The sequence below is a fragment of the Micropterus dolomieu genome, linkage group LG05 (assembly GCF_021292245.1).
Source record: "Micropterus dolomieu isolate WLL.071019.BEF.003 ecotype Adirondacks linkage group LG05, ASM2129224v1, whole genome shotgun sequence".
NCBI lineage: Eukaryota > Metazoa > Chordata > Actinopteri > Centrarchiformes > Centrarchidae > Micropterus > Micropterus dolomieu.
Window position 1 is genome coordinate 23153093 of NC_060154.1, and position 13752 is coordinate 23166844.

General features: G+C 41.5%; 1 protein-coding gene across 7 annotated transcripts in view; it reads left to right on the forward strand.

Moving 5' to 3' along the window:
* The first annotated feature begins 1953 nt into the window (after window positions 1-1953).
* pip5k1ca (phosphatidylinositol-4-phosphate 5-kinase, type I, gamma a) overlaps window positions 1954-13752 on the forward strand; it is a 127955-nt gene continuing 116156 nt past the window's right edge. For 6 of the 7 annotated variants that reach the window (XM_046048738.1, XM_046048737.1, XM_046048742.1 and 3 more), the window contains exon 1: window positions 1954-2298. In XM_046048738.1, the coding sequence (XP_045904694.1) occupies window positions 2166-2298 (133 nt within the window). In that variant the 5' untranslated portion in view covers window positions 1954-2165. Of the gene's footprint in view, window positions 2299-2324; window positions 2638-13752 lie in introns of those variants that run through there. The other variant, XM_046048744.1, reaches the window with a different exon arrangement.

Here is a 13752-nt window from a genome sequence, read left to right on the forward strand (position 1 = left end):
GAGAGGACATCCTTTTGGGTTTAACATGGAATTGACCTTTCATATAAACCGACATTATCTCTTATAGTTGTCGCTGCACATACTGTGTGTGTTGTTATGTCTCTCCAGGTGTAAATATACTTTCACTAGGACATGAATAACTTCCACTCTTTTCTTTCTTTCCAGGTGGTGGAGAAGGATCTTCCCCGATACCTTTAAACATCTAATAGATGAATGATGCTTCCTGATACTCTGTCCATTTTGACCAATTCCTTTCTGTGCCTCTCCAAGCACCAGGGGATATAGTTTGGGTCCACCCCAGACCAGTGACGGTCTGTCCATAAACCTGCATGGCGGACAGGGCAGACCTGATGAAAATGGCGTGCAAACCTCCTGGGACGAACTCCAAGCTTGTTTTCAACTGTTTGGTCTGGAGAGACGGAGAAAGGATCTAGCAATGCATCATTAGCTCTTTTAGTTAATTAATGTCTGGCATCATTTTCATAATAAAGTCATATAGTAATAAATATATTTTTGTCTGTGTTGTTTATTGTCTGTAAAAAAATTTTAATGTATGTCTGTTGGCCTATTATATTGGCGTTGCGTGTAGAACAGATGTGTGTTCTGTTATTTTGTTCTGAGCTATGGATGTGCACAATGGTCTTTCATTCTGTATAATGGAAATGTTGAAAAGTGATGGAAAATCCATTTCTCTCTTGTGTGTGTGTGTGTGTCAGAAAACCGTTCATGAGCTTAAAATGAAACTCTGGGAATTGTTGCCCTGGGTAGAAAAATGTAACAGTTTTTTCTTTTATGGACTGGAACACTGGCTTCATAGTACAGAAACTCAATATTTAGATGACAGGCACAATTTTTATTTGTTGATATCGTATTTATACTTACACTATGAGCTTGTAGGGAGGTAAATATTAGGCAAATTATTCATTCAGACTGTCACGTCCCATATTGCATATTTACATTTACATTTTACATTTTACTGCCTACCTTTTTTTTAGACGCTCAGTTACTTTATTTCTAAAAATCTCTGGCTGGAAGATGTTTTTATTGTCACCACCAACATGACATGAAATATTCGCCCTTGTCTGCTAAACAAAAATATAAAATTCTTTGCATTTACCCTGAATACTGTAGCTTAACCACTTCAGGCCAATAACAATAATCAAAAGGAGAAATCACTCTTTGATTGAAAGGCTCTCCACTCATGGACATGTGACAAGACTAAACTCGTCCTTATGAAGCCATAAGATTTGTCTATATATTAAAATATTCCAGCAGTGAAATAACAGTGTTTTCCCTCGTAAAGATTACAGATGAGTGCCTTTAGGTCTTGCTAGAGTGGTGCTCTGCATACTGTAAACAATAATGGTCAGAGAAAACATAGTAGTTAGATGGTTTACTCGTACTGCAGATTGGTATTGTGAAGATATTACAGCAAGTTTTATGCATTATATTAATTAAGCCGGAAGTATGAATGATTATTAAGTATACCCTTAGTTCTGGGTCATATGGGCAGTACATTGTCTGCAAACAAACAAATAGTGACTGTTATTAGCACTATAATAAAGTGGAAACACCTCCCGTTTAGTCCTCCTAATTTAGTCATGGCTATGCATCCAAAATATCCATAAGTTTAAAAATCTAAATATATGATTAAGATGCAAGCCAAGATGTGAGTTTCTCTGTGGCGGACTCATGCTTTTCTGTTTCTGGTCAAGTATTTGAAGCATAAATAAAGTAAACGACATGACAAAAACGTGTTGACTTACCAGACGGATTAAGAGCTGTTGTAAATGTAATGCAACCACTCATACAGACTCCCATCACTTCAAGCTGACCTCCGCATGTGATTCAGAGCACCTCGCTGAGCTGCTGCCTGCGGCCCCCCTCAGCCTCCTGCAGAGGGCGCCACAGCGACCAGCACAAAACCAGGCAGCAGCAGCACAGAAGCGGCAGCAAGTGCGGTGCAGTCGACCTGAGAGGAGCGGACCGTGTGCCGCCGTCGTGAGGGGACACCGCACAGATGAAGGGGCCGTCGCGTGTCTAACTATCACTTATTCCTAACACACATCAAACAACACACTCCTCCTTCCCCTGCACCGGGGTCGCGGCGTCGCTGTCGGTCTTTCTTTCGGAGGGCTTGCCTGTTTTTGCCTCCGGGAGGCTGAATGGAAGCAGCAGCCGAGGGAGCGGTCGGGCTGTCGGAGGCCAGGGACGGGAGTCCGCTCTCCGGGGCCGCAGCATCCGATGATGGGGACACGGTGGTTGGAGTTAGCTACGGGGTGGACTCCGCAGACATGGGTACTTTATCACATTTAAAATAAACCCCTGTCCGTCTTTCATGTTTATGTCAGTACCCAGACATCCATTTCCACCCGACTCTCTGATGCTACCGCTGTGACTAGAAAGTCCCGACTCATCTTTGCTAGCGAGGGATTGGTAAGCTAGGCTAGTGGCTAACCAGTAACTGACTGGGCGAGGAGAGCAGGTAAAGTTAGGTAACGTTACTACTGCTAGTATAAATATGTGTGTGGTACTGTAAAGTGTCTATAGCGGTGTATTTATGTAGCTAACGTTGCAGTCGTGACTACTCAGCAACACAACAAACCAAGGCTAGGAAATGAGTGGATATTTGAAAAGGTAAGTTACTATGATATGAATATGTTACAGCTGTAAATATTTCTAATTACTTTGCTTGATAAATATTAAGAGACAGAGGTGTAGCTCAGGAGCATCATTTCTCTTAGCTTCCTCCCCTGACTTTTCCAGCATACACCCCTAGCATTATCACCACCTGTCATCCACATGGTATAGAAAGACATTCATTTCACCCATTATGTTTCTGAAGAAGCCATTGACGCCTCAATTTGGCCCTAACATTTGCCATCATCTTGGCATTTCCTCAGGCTGATGAAGCCACCACTGTTGACTGTGGCAGGCTGCTACACTTGTCTTTTATTTTCAGAGTTTTCATTGACACTGGTGAGGCAAGGGCTGACTTTGACAAGAGCTCAGTACCTCAACACAGAACGGGCTCATGAATCAAAGGGCTGTCTGGTGAGGGTTACTCGTCGAGCTTAGCTTTATCAGATGGGGAAAATGGACGTGGGGAGCCTTTGGCTGCAGATGCTCTTTTCTCGCATGCTTGCTGGCGCGTGTCTCTTGTACTACGGGGCTAATTTCACAGGCGTGTACCTGCTCAGTAAGTGCGCCTTCACATGCAATGGAAAACACAGACCTTGCTAGAGTGAGAGAGTGAGAGCTTGCATGTGACGATGAATAGCTTTAAACAGATGCATTATTGAGTACGCCTCTACCCTGCCAAATGTATTCAGGTTGATGGTTTGCAGACAGTTTGTAGTCACCTGTCTGGACTGTCTTTTGAGTAACTTGACATTGTCTGAAGGAGCAGCAAAATATAATGCTTATAAGAAAACAGAGGACAAGTCTTCATAGTATGACGTGATTTGTCGTGTGATTATGTTGGATAGGGCAGACACTGAAAGACCCTGCTGACTGTTTAAGCTTCTTGTTTTTAACATACCACCATCTGTAACCTTGTTTACCCATTTAACCTCGGCTTTATTCATCCCTGAATTGGCTAATGCTGTAGGTTGAGTTGGTTTTAAATATTACTGAAGCAAGACGTATTTCAGCTATGCCCATCATTCATGCGGCACTGCCCTGATATGCCTTTAGGGCGGCATTTTATGAGTGCTAAAGAAGTCCCATTAAAGAGAAGGCCAGTCTGGTCAATACCTTGCAACAAGTCTTCCAGTGAAACAAACAAGGAGTCATTCAAAGGTACTTGCTATTGCAGTAAAATATGCAGAAAACCACACACATTTTCTAAAACAAACTGTCCTAGACAGCCATTTGATACACACACTTTAATCCATTATTCTGTAAAGCTGTAGATCCAAACATCTGCTACACGGTTAACAGTATTCCTGTGGTGCAGCAGAGTCAATAAACAGGCCACTACATCTGTGTGATTTCACTCATTAATATCAGTGAGTAGCATGTTTCCTTGACCAAAGCAACCAAGGTTGTCTCTGAAACATGTGAGAGCTTAAACACATGCAAAATACAAGATTTAGGCTATTACATGACTTATGCAGTTTAAAATCACCTTTATCATAATTCTAATCAGGGAAAAGAGATTATCAAATTCTTAAGGCTGGCCTACAGCATATCATCATAATGTTAATCCAAGTCAACAACATTGAAAGTGCAAACACATCAGCTTCAAGCATCTTAGTTCTGTCACTGTTTGAAAGAATTAGCCTTTCAGTGAGCCATGCTGTTGCAGGACAACTCTAGGGACAGTGTCTACCTTATCCTTGGTATTGCTAACATTGTTGTGCATCGTCTCCTCCTCTAAAACAAAGCTTTTGTAGGTTAAGATAGTTTGTCTGATAGTCCGTGCAGCAGGGAGAGGTAGGTGTGAATCGAACTGTGACGCCCATGAAACAGCTATCAGTGAAAGGTCTTAAAGAGATAGTCCAATAAAGGCTATCCAGATGAAATGGGTTAAACCCTTTTTTATTCAGTCTGTGGTTCAAACCCATTCATTGCTACGGCAGTGTAATAACAAGGTAGCATTGGCACTGGTTAATAGGAATCAATAGAAATGTCAGTTGAAAAGGTTTTCTTTCATTCCCATTGGCCCCTGGAGATGGTAAATGTTCATTTGACACGTCAAAATGAGAATTTGGCTTACGTCACATCTTACGTATGTGTACTTCAGCTCAGCTGCGCGGCATGTGTGACTACAATGTTGTGTAGGTGTCACAGCTGGCTGTTAAGTAGCTGTCTGATCGTTTAGTCCCATTCAAAGCTCCCCATCTTCAGGCAGTCGTAATTTGTCCCCATAGTCTCTTGTCAGCACAACAGAATTAATCTTGCTTATCTTCTTCCCATACTCCCATTCTCAACTCCTCTCACCTTCAACCTCTCCTCTCCTCTCCTCTCCTCTCCTCCCTCTTCTCTTTTCTCCTCTCCTCTCCTTGAGCGATTCCCTTGGCTCAGCCACTCATTTGTCACTCTCCAGCGGTCCTCCCCCCTCTGTGTTTTTCTCTGTTCTCTGCTTTAGGTCAGGCTTGTCAGGATTGCTGACGGAGGCATAAAGGGTGGTTGCCTTCTGTGGAATTTATCATCTATTTTCTTCCTCCTTACTGATCTGCAAGGTCTCTCTTTCTTTTTCTCCCTCTCTGGCAGTGCGTGCCAGTATCAGTTTGTACCCCAGTGGCCAATTCACCGGGCTTGTATAGGATTTTGACCCTCTGCCAGGTTATTTAATGTCATATTATTTAACGTAGATGATGACGCAGTACAGTTACGTCTTACGTGCTGCTGATTTTCTCTGCAAGTGGGGGAAGTGTGCCATAGTAGCTATTTTAAACAGCGAGGCAGGAGCGTTGGGTTTGCTGCTGTCTGTCCTTGTGCTTGGCCAGCCTTGGAATATCTGAGTGATAGCTTCTGGGAAGATGAGTGAATTAAAGAGAAACACAGGAAATGGAGTCACAGACAGGGAGGAGAGACATATAAAGAATTGTAGGCTGTTGTAGTGACGTAGCAGCTGTACAAGTCTTTATGTGCCACTGGCTGAGGCTCTGGCTCTGTTTTACAGTGACATGACTGCAGTGTCACGCTGCCCTGGCTTCCCTCAGAGGGGAAGTAAGGCAAAGACCTGGTGTTTTCAATTAAGAGAGTTACTGTGCCCACTGTGCAGGCTATTATTATTTCATTATCAGCACCTGGAGCATGAGCACAGTCAGACAGGAGCATGAAGCTCTGAACCACCCACACAGAATTAGTGATGATTATTTTCAACCAAGAAAGCATTCGAGTGGTGCCTGCTTGAGGCTTCAGTAATTGCACCTATTCTGGTGCCTGTGTTGGTTTCCTCCACGCTTCCCTCCACCTCCAAAAAAAAATTGTGTCAGGTGAGTTGGAAAGTCTAAATTGCATGTGAATGTGTGTGTCTATGTGTGTCAGCCTTGTGATAGACAGGTGACCTGTACAGTGTGTTCCCTGCCTTTCACCCAGTGGATGCTGAGATAAGCCCCAGATAAGCTTTTTAGAAAATTGATTTAAATGATTAACCTCTATTAACCAACAGCAACAATGATTTTTTTTTTTTTTACAGTGAAAGCTGGTTGTGGTTCCATTTAACTTACAGGAACCTGACATTCCTTTTTTCTACAAAAACCTTTAAATAATAAAGTTGTATTTCAGGCTGCTTGATTTTTGGAAGTCATTATGTCTTAATGGATTGTTCTTTGAACTTTAATCAGTATTTCCTAATTCAGCTGCATAAATTTCATTTTTAGATTATCACACTAGTTTTAGAATAAAAACCGTTCTGTCAGTTACTTACAGTCTGAGTCTGCTCGAAGTGAATGGCGAGTAAAGCCTTGCAAAGTGGAAGAGAGAGATGCTGGAGGGTTTATGTAAGTTTAATGGAATCTGAGCAGTGAGAAAATGCATTCATTCATTAAACAGTGTGGGCCTAGTTGGCAATTTCAATCACTCTGACCCCGGTCTAAGCAATACTCTACTCGCATCTCATCTCATGGTGAATTTGAAATGGACCCAGACAGTAGACTTAAATAATCACGGCTGTCAGTCACTGTGTGGCCTGCAGAATGTTTCTGTGTTGGATTTACTGCTCTGTGTTGATCAGCTTTGTCTCTTTGGGGAACATTTACTAAGCTTTTTGCACCTCGTTTCTGATGCACACTGTACCTACTGTAGTGACATTTTCTGAGCATGCTGATCTGATTGCTAAGGGCAGTGGAATTGTGTTTGTTAAGCTGTTGCACGTTTATTCCTAATAAATAATTAATGCTTCCTTACATGCTAGTTACAAGCATATTGTATACACTAGGGCTGCAACTAATGATTATTTTCATAGTCAACTAATTTGTTAATTATTTATTCGATTAGTCGACTACTCACGATTATTTTTGTCACCCCCTAACCCTAATTAAACCATTTAACTAATTAAATATCTTTCAAGTGAATTACTGATCTCCAACACACAGCCTAACTAGCTACCATTAAGTGAACGAGGTTTACTATTCAGAATGAACACTAGTATTAACGCCAGGGGGGAAAAAGGGAAGAAGACAAGACAGCGTCTCCTATAAGTCACTGATTTAGTATTGCACTTAACGTGCTTCATCACCCAAAACGATAAGCTTTCAATCTGATTTATTGCCAAGTAGGTTTTAACTTTAAAACGTTTAACTTTTTAACAAAGATTTTTTCTTTGGAACTCTATAAAATTAAAGCACGTTAAAGCGAGTACTGTAACCACAACTGTGCACTAACAATGTAATGTCTATTTAGAATAATAAAGCAACAGCCCCCTTTCATAATACTTGTGTAGTTTATTTTTCCAAAGTGCTTATAAGTTTTATTTGTACCGACAGAATAACAGCGGTACAAACACTGAATCTATCTTACCGTTGTGGCCTTTTCTCTGTTGTTGGTGCTGCAGAGGTCTGAGTAACTGGGACCACAGAGCTCCGTGGGTGTGACTGGCCGGCCTGCTGGCACCACTAACCTCGCGGGCGCTTGTGGAGCTTCTCAACCCCGAAAACGTTTGAACACATTTTGGATTCACCATCAGCTTTCGTAAAACTGCCAATATCCAAGTTCTACACAGTTGATTTCTCGCCTCAAAACCTCTCAGAAATGTATTTAGTGATGAAATGGCATACAAAACTTGTAAAATCAAAAAGCCGTGCCGCTGTTTGCCTCTTTCTCCGTTGCTTTCTGCTTCTCGCATGAATGTTTCTTCTTCGTGAGTAGTCTTACAGTCAAGCAGTCATGGCAGACAGTGGAGGCGGTACTGCCCCTAGAATTCCATGTAGTGTGTTGCAGTTAGAAATAAACAACCAAAAATGTTCTTAAAAAGAAGATTTCTATCTGTCCCTTAAACGGCCTTCTTGTAACTACACGTCGACAAATTGTTATAATCGACATTGTTGATTATGTTAACTAATTGTTGCAGCCCTAGTATACACAAACTGAAAGTAAAGTTTCCTCTGCTTTTATGTCCGTAATTCTGGCCCCCGATGTCTTACAGTTTTGGATGTCAAAGTTACAAGATTGTGTGGCACTCACATTGTAACGGGTTTTGCTCCAAAATCCCCCAGCGTATGTAATTATTGCTTTCCTTTCATTGCAGGGAAAACACTTTCCTCTCTCTTTTCCAAGCTCTCTCCACAGTGTTTCCTCCGTATTTCGACATCCCGTTGGCAGCCTGTAGAAGAGGCTTCATTTTCTATACAGTTTTGAGCTCGATCAGCAGCTGCGGGCTGTGTTATTTGCTGCATTGTATTTTACAAAAGGCCAAGGCTGCTGTCTGTCTTTTTTCTGTGCGTATTCATCTCAGCCTACAGTAGCTGTTCAAACGATTGCTCTTCGCAGCCAGTGCAGCCCCACACTGTGCATAAGAGGCAGCTTAGTGTAGGTAGAATGGTAAATGATGGTGTACATCTTGCTGAGTAGTAACCGATCGTATACCTGAGGCTGCTACACAACAGTGGTGCCAGATCATCTGTACTCTACGTATTCATTTAGATGGCAGCCTGCAGAGGTGGTGTGTGTGGCGTAGCATTTCTAAGTTTAGTGCTTCCAAGGTGCATGTGGGGATAAATGCAATGCCACAGAGCATTTGGATGATGGCAGAAGACAACTGTTAGTCCACGTCAAGGACTTAGTTAATCTGAAGCACTTTTAAGTCAACATTGTTGCTGTTGTAGGTGAATTTAAATAGGGATTGTTTCTAAAAACCATTGTTGTGCATCATTTGCTCAACAGCGTTGTGACAGTTAAAAATCGATAAAGTAATGCAAATACATGACACATGTATAGGAAAAAACAGCTCACTGTGTGCTTGATATTGCTTTGCTGAGTGAAGCGTGAGTTTCAGCTCTGCACTGAGCCTGAAGTGTGCAGGTGTCTGTGTAGATTTTTCTGTACAGGTGTGAGCAGCCATTACCTACTCTGTAATACAACTGTGTTCCTTCTGTAGTTATAGCAGATTGCCCTTTACCGAGTCACCAGTGCCAGAAGATGCTGCTCTGAGCAATAACAGCACGACACAGGAGTCAAATCTGATCACCACCCTGTTTATTTGTACTACCAACTCCACTCCCTAGCCAGTCTCCTCTCCTCTCTCCGTAAAAGGACCTTTTTCACTCAGCTTTGACTGCGTTTTGAGGATCAGCAAGGACCACTAAGCTCAGTTGTGATCTGGGAGTTCAGTAATGAAAAACATTGAAATTGCACAAGAGTTTTAGCACCTGCGTGTGTGTGTGTGTGTTTTTAGCATTGCCCAGAGAACAGGGTGCTGCTACTCAACCCTGCCAGTTCCTTCAGGAGCGGCAAGACCTCCCTTAAGGGAATATAGGACACACACACTCTTGACAAAACAATCCAGTGGTATTATAGTAATACAACATTAGTATGACGAACATGACATTGTGAGTATCCAAATATCAATTACTTCAACTACAACTCTTTTCCTGATGTCTGCATGTTGACTAACACTGTGGGCAGGCATTGCATTCCCACAAACACACAGGTAGACGTCTGCATAGCTGACAGTCAGTGTTTTATTGACTTATGGAGGCGTATCCACGCGTGTGTGTCCCTGTGGTGTGTGTAAAGAGCAGTTACTATCACTACGGTGAGGATTTGGCTGAGCAGCTAGACTCCTCTTCAATGAAGACACCTCTCTCTGCATATGCTCACTTTGAATTTCCATTTCAAAGTGTGCTGAGCTTTCAGGCCTCTCCGAGGGAAAATTACACTTTCATACCCACCTGCTACATTAGTCCAGTCTACAGTGTAAAATGAGATGTAACTGCCCTGTCGCCTGTCCGGCACAGCCGCGAGATTTAGACTGCGTTCATGTCATCGGCTGCTGTCAGAAACTGCTGTGCCAGTCATTTCAGCCACTTAAGAAACAAAAAACCCAATGCTGAAGCTGAGCAGAGAGAGACAACCACCCAGAAAAACAGGCAGACGGCTTCTTGATTTCCACCTGTCCTTGAGTTGGTCCCATTTTATCCTGATAATCCAGACAATTAGTCTAGTAGCCTGGGGAGAATGAGATTGGGATTAGGGATAGTAAATGTAATAGTGACCGTGATTTAGCTGGCTTTGCTTTAGGTTTCTGTCTGACCATGTGACACTGTAACCTCAGAAGATTCAGAGGAAACACAATCAAACATGGCCAGATGGCATTATGGGAGTGAGTGCGTCTGTGGATTGGGTTTCCTATAAACTAACTCATCATATGTCTTTGTTTTTTTCTGATTTGTCACAGCATTTATCAGCCGTGTAACATAGTCTTTGTTACAATAATATTTAGCACATGTTTAATATTTTCATTGTCAATCAGCCTGCTCTGTTATCCTTTTTGGCAAATGATTAATCATTCAGTGGCAGCTCAAACTGAAATGTCCAGAAGTCCTTTTAAAATAGTTTTTTTTCCTTCTTTTAAACAGCCAAAAAGCCCCGGGCTAGCAAATCTGTAACAAGCAACTGTAGCAAATGATCAGTTATCAATATAGCATTCCAAATAATTACTTAATTAATCAACCAGTCCTTTCACTTATATAAAGAAGATATACACTATTTTAGAGCACAAACAATTAGTTGATTAATCAGTTTGTTGATCACCCAGACATTTAAACTGGACAGTAATCGGCAGCTGTCTGGATAATCGAGTTTGGCTTGTTCAAGTCATTTTTTTAAGCAAAATACAAAAATTGTCTGGATCCAGCTTCTCAGCTGTGAAGATTTGCTGCCTGTCTCTATTTTCTATCATAGCAAACTGATAACTTTAGTTTTTTTTTTTTTTTTTTTTTTTACAAAACCACTTAATTTAAGAAAACAATCTCTAAAATGAAAACATGCACATGCAGCCAATGGTATTTCTCAAAGGCTCCCTTAGTTAATAAAGGTTCTTATATCTGGAAAAAGCATTTGCATGTATGCAGACTTTGTTGCTTATCATCCAGCTCCAAGCTAAATGTCTCAAAGAGATGTTTTTTTAGGCAGCAGCAGGCAGGAAGCTCTTATTAACAATGCTTGCTTTCCTGATGCCATTGATCATAATGGATGACTTGGCATAGTGAAAGGCTGTCCTCTCCAGTCCCGCTTCCTCCACACATTCACTTTATTATACAAAGTGAATGAAATGCACTGACAGCAGAGGACCGAGCAGCTTTCCCCTCTCTGTGTACAACGCTTTGTTCAGTAAATCAGAGAAACGCTGAGAGGAAATGTCGGGAGAAGGTTGTGGATGTGTGCCGGCTCCACCATGTCAGTTTAAGACCTGTTAACGTATTTAGAGCTGAGTTCAGCCATACTTCTTACTGTAGCCTGTAAGTAGCTGACATTACTGTGTGTGTGTGTGTGTGTGTGTGTATTATTGTGCATTTGCATCTGTGTCAGTTTACATCATGGTTTACATGCAGCAGCAGTAAGAATAAGCCGTAAAGATATTACTCTGCCAGAGGGCCGTAATTGCGAGGAACGTTTAAAGCCTCTTTGAAAAGCTTAGCATTAGGAAGTTGATGAGTCCTTAATTATTAGTGTCGCGATCCAAGTAGCGCTGTACTGATCCAGGAGGAATGGTCAGATGAGAGGAAGATTGGAAATACTCACACAGATATCTACATCGCGTCACTGAGTATGTTTACATGTGCCGGGTATTTAGAGGATGCTGTTAATGATACTAATTTATGTTAATGATAGTTTGTGCATACTAACGTCATGTCATAGTTACAGAAACACAGAAAGGCTCTTTCATTTGCATTGGGCTGGATTACTCTGAAAGAAACCAGCATAGTGTGACACACATTATCCATGTTTTTTGATCACTGTCTGCACACGTGCGCCTTCGACTTGAATCACATTAGAGGTGGTCAGAAAAACTAAATGTGATTTTAAAAGAAGAGTTTGACGATGCTTATTGGCTTACTTGCCGAGAGTTAGATGAAAAGGTTGATATCACGTTATATTAATTTTTAAATATGTACACAAAAGGAAATCTATGTAAAGTAAGTAGTGGATTTAATTTTTCCCCCTGCTTCTAGTCTTTATGCTAAGCTAAGCTAATCATTTTCTGGCTCTACCTTAATACAGACATAAAACGGGTATTGATCTTCTTATTTAACTCTTGCCAAGAAATCTATTAAGCATATATCCCGAAAACTATTCATTTAAACAGTATAAAGATTTAATGTTAACCTGAACATATCAATGCTTTTCCATTCCATTGATAAGAAGAGATTAGCCTTATCCAGCGGACAGTGTGAAAATGTGTTAAGGCAACAATAAAACAAAGTGGGTTCATTCTCAGCTGTTAGGCGGTACAGAAATGAGACGTCAAGTTGTCTGAAACCAACACCTGCGCAGACAAGAGTGAGTTATCAGAAGCCTGGAGATCATATGTGTGTGCCAAGTAAACATCATGTCCTTAAGTGTGTACTTGGCACACACACGACTAACTTTAGTGTGCATCCAAATGTACTTAATTAGGCCTCTTTACTGCCTCAACTTTTGATTCTGGGCCGTGGCCAGAGGCAGAAGACGAGGACCACACTGGCTGAGTTGTGTGCTCATGGAAAAATACACAGCCTGCTGGCTACTGAGGGTGCAGGGGTGGAATGGCCTGATGACACTGATTTAGGATCAGTTTGCCACCCTTCTAGAGGTGCTCCGATCAGGATTTTTTGGGCCGATCACCGATTGCTGAAAGCAGCATCAGCCGATACCGATCACTGGGTCTATTTGGAGCCTTTTATTTATCATGTAGCATTATACAGTATACTGTATATTTATTTAATTGGTCCTAAAAACAATGTATTAAGTGTTAAAATTATAAGATGATAAAGTATCATGAAATGACAACTGTTTATTTTATTACCAGGAAACATGGGCAACAAATTCTGCTCAATCTGTGTTAGAGACTTAAACCATTGCAGCCTTTGCCTGGTTACTGTGAACATCTTCTAGCTTAACAAATATAGCTTTACTGTGGAATAAACTACAAAAACAGAACAAACAGCATCTTTATAAATTTACTACAACCATAAAAACTGCAACAAAAAAGGCTGTAGCCAAAATATTTAGGAGATAAAGGAGCACAGGCATCATGAGTCGATGATAAACTCTGAAGTAGCAAAAACGGGAGGGTTGACATGAGAGGAGTGGGGTAATGTGAGGCTACATCCACACTGCTACGTTTTTAAAACAGTTTTATAACGAAACCGATCTTCTCCGTCCACAGCAGCGTTTCAGCTGCGTATCAGAGTTTATCTCTGTCTATATTAAAACGACTGAAAACACACATCTAGTGGCCGTTCAGGTAGCTACACTGGGCATGCGCGTGCCAGCGTAAACACGAAGCAGATGGTCTACTCCGCCGTAGCAGACGATTGAGCGAAAGAAGAAAGTAATACAGACCAAGAACCACACCAGGTACCACACACCACTCTCGTACGAGAGACGGCGGCGGAAAACAGACTGCGAGTTGTCGCAACGTAAATACAGCGACATGCACAGTAGGCTAGGCTTAACTGTGTTATTTACACAGTACTTATATTTTAATAAAAATACCAAAACAAAAACTCTGTAAAGCATCGTGTTTTTGCTTTGCATGACTGATAAGACCGACTCACAAAGCCAAATGTGAGTGTCATCGTTTTATAAAGTCCTGTTTTG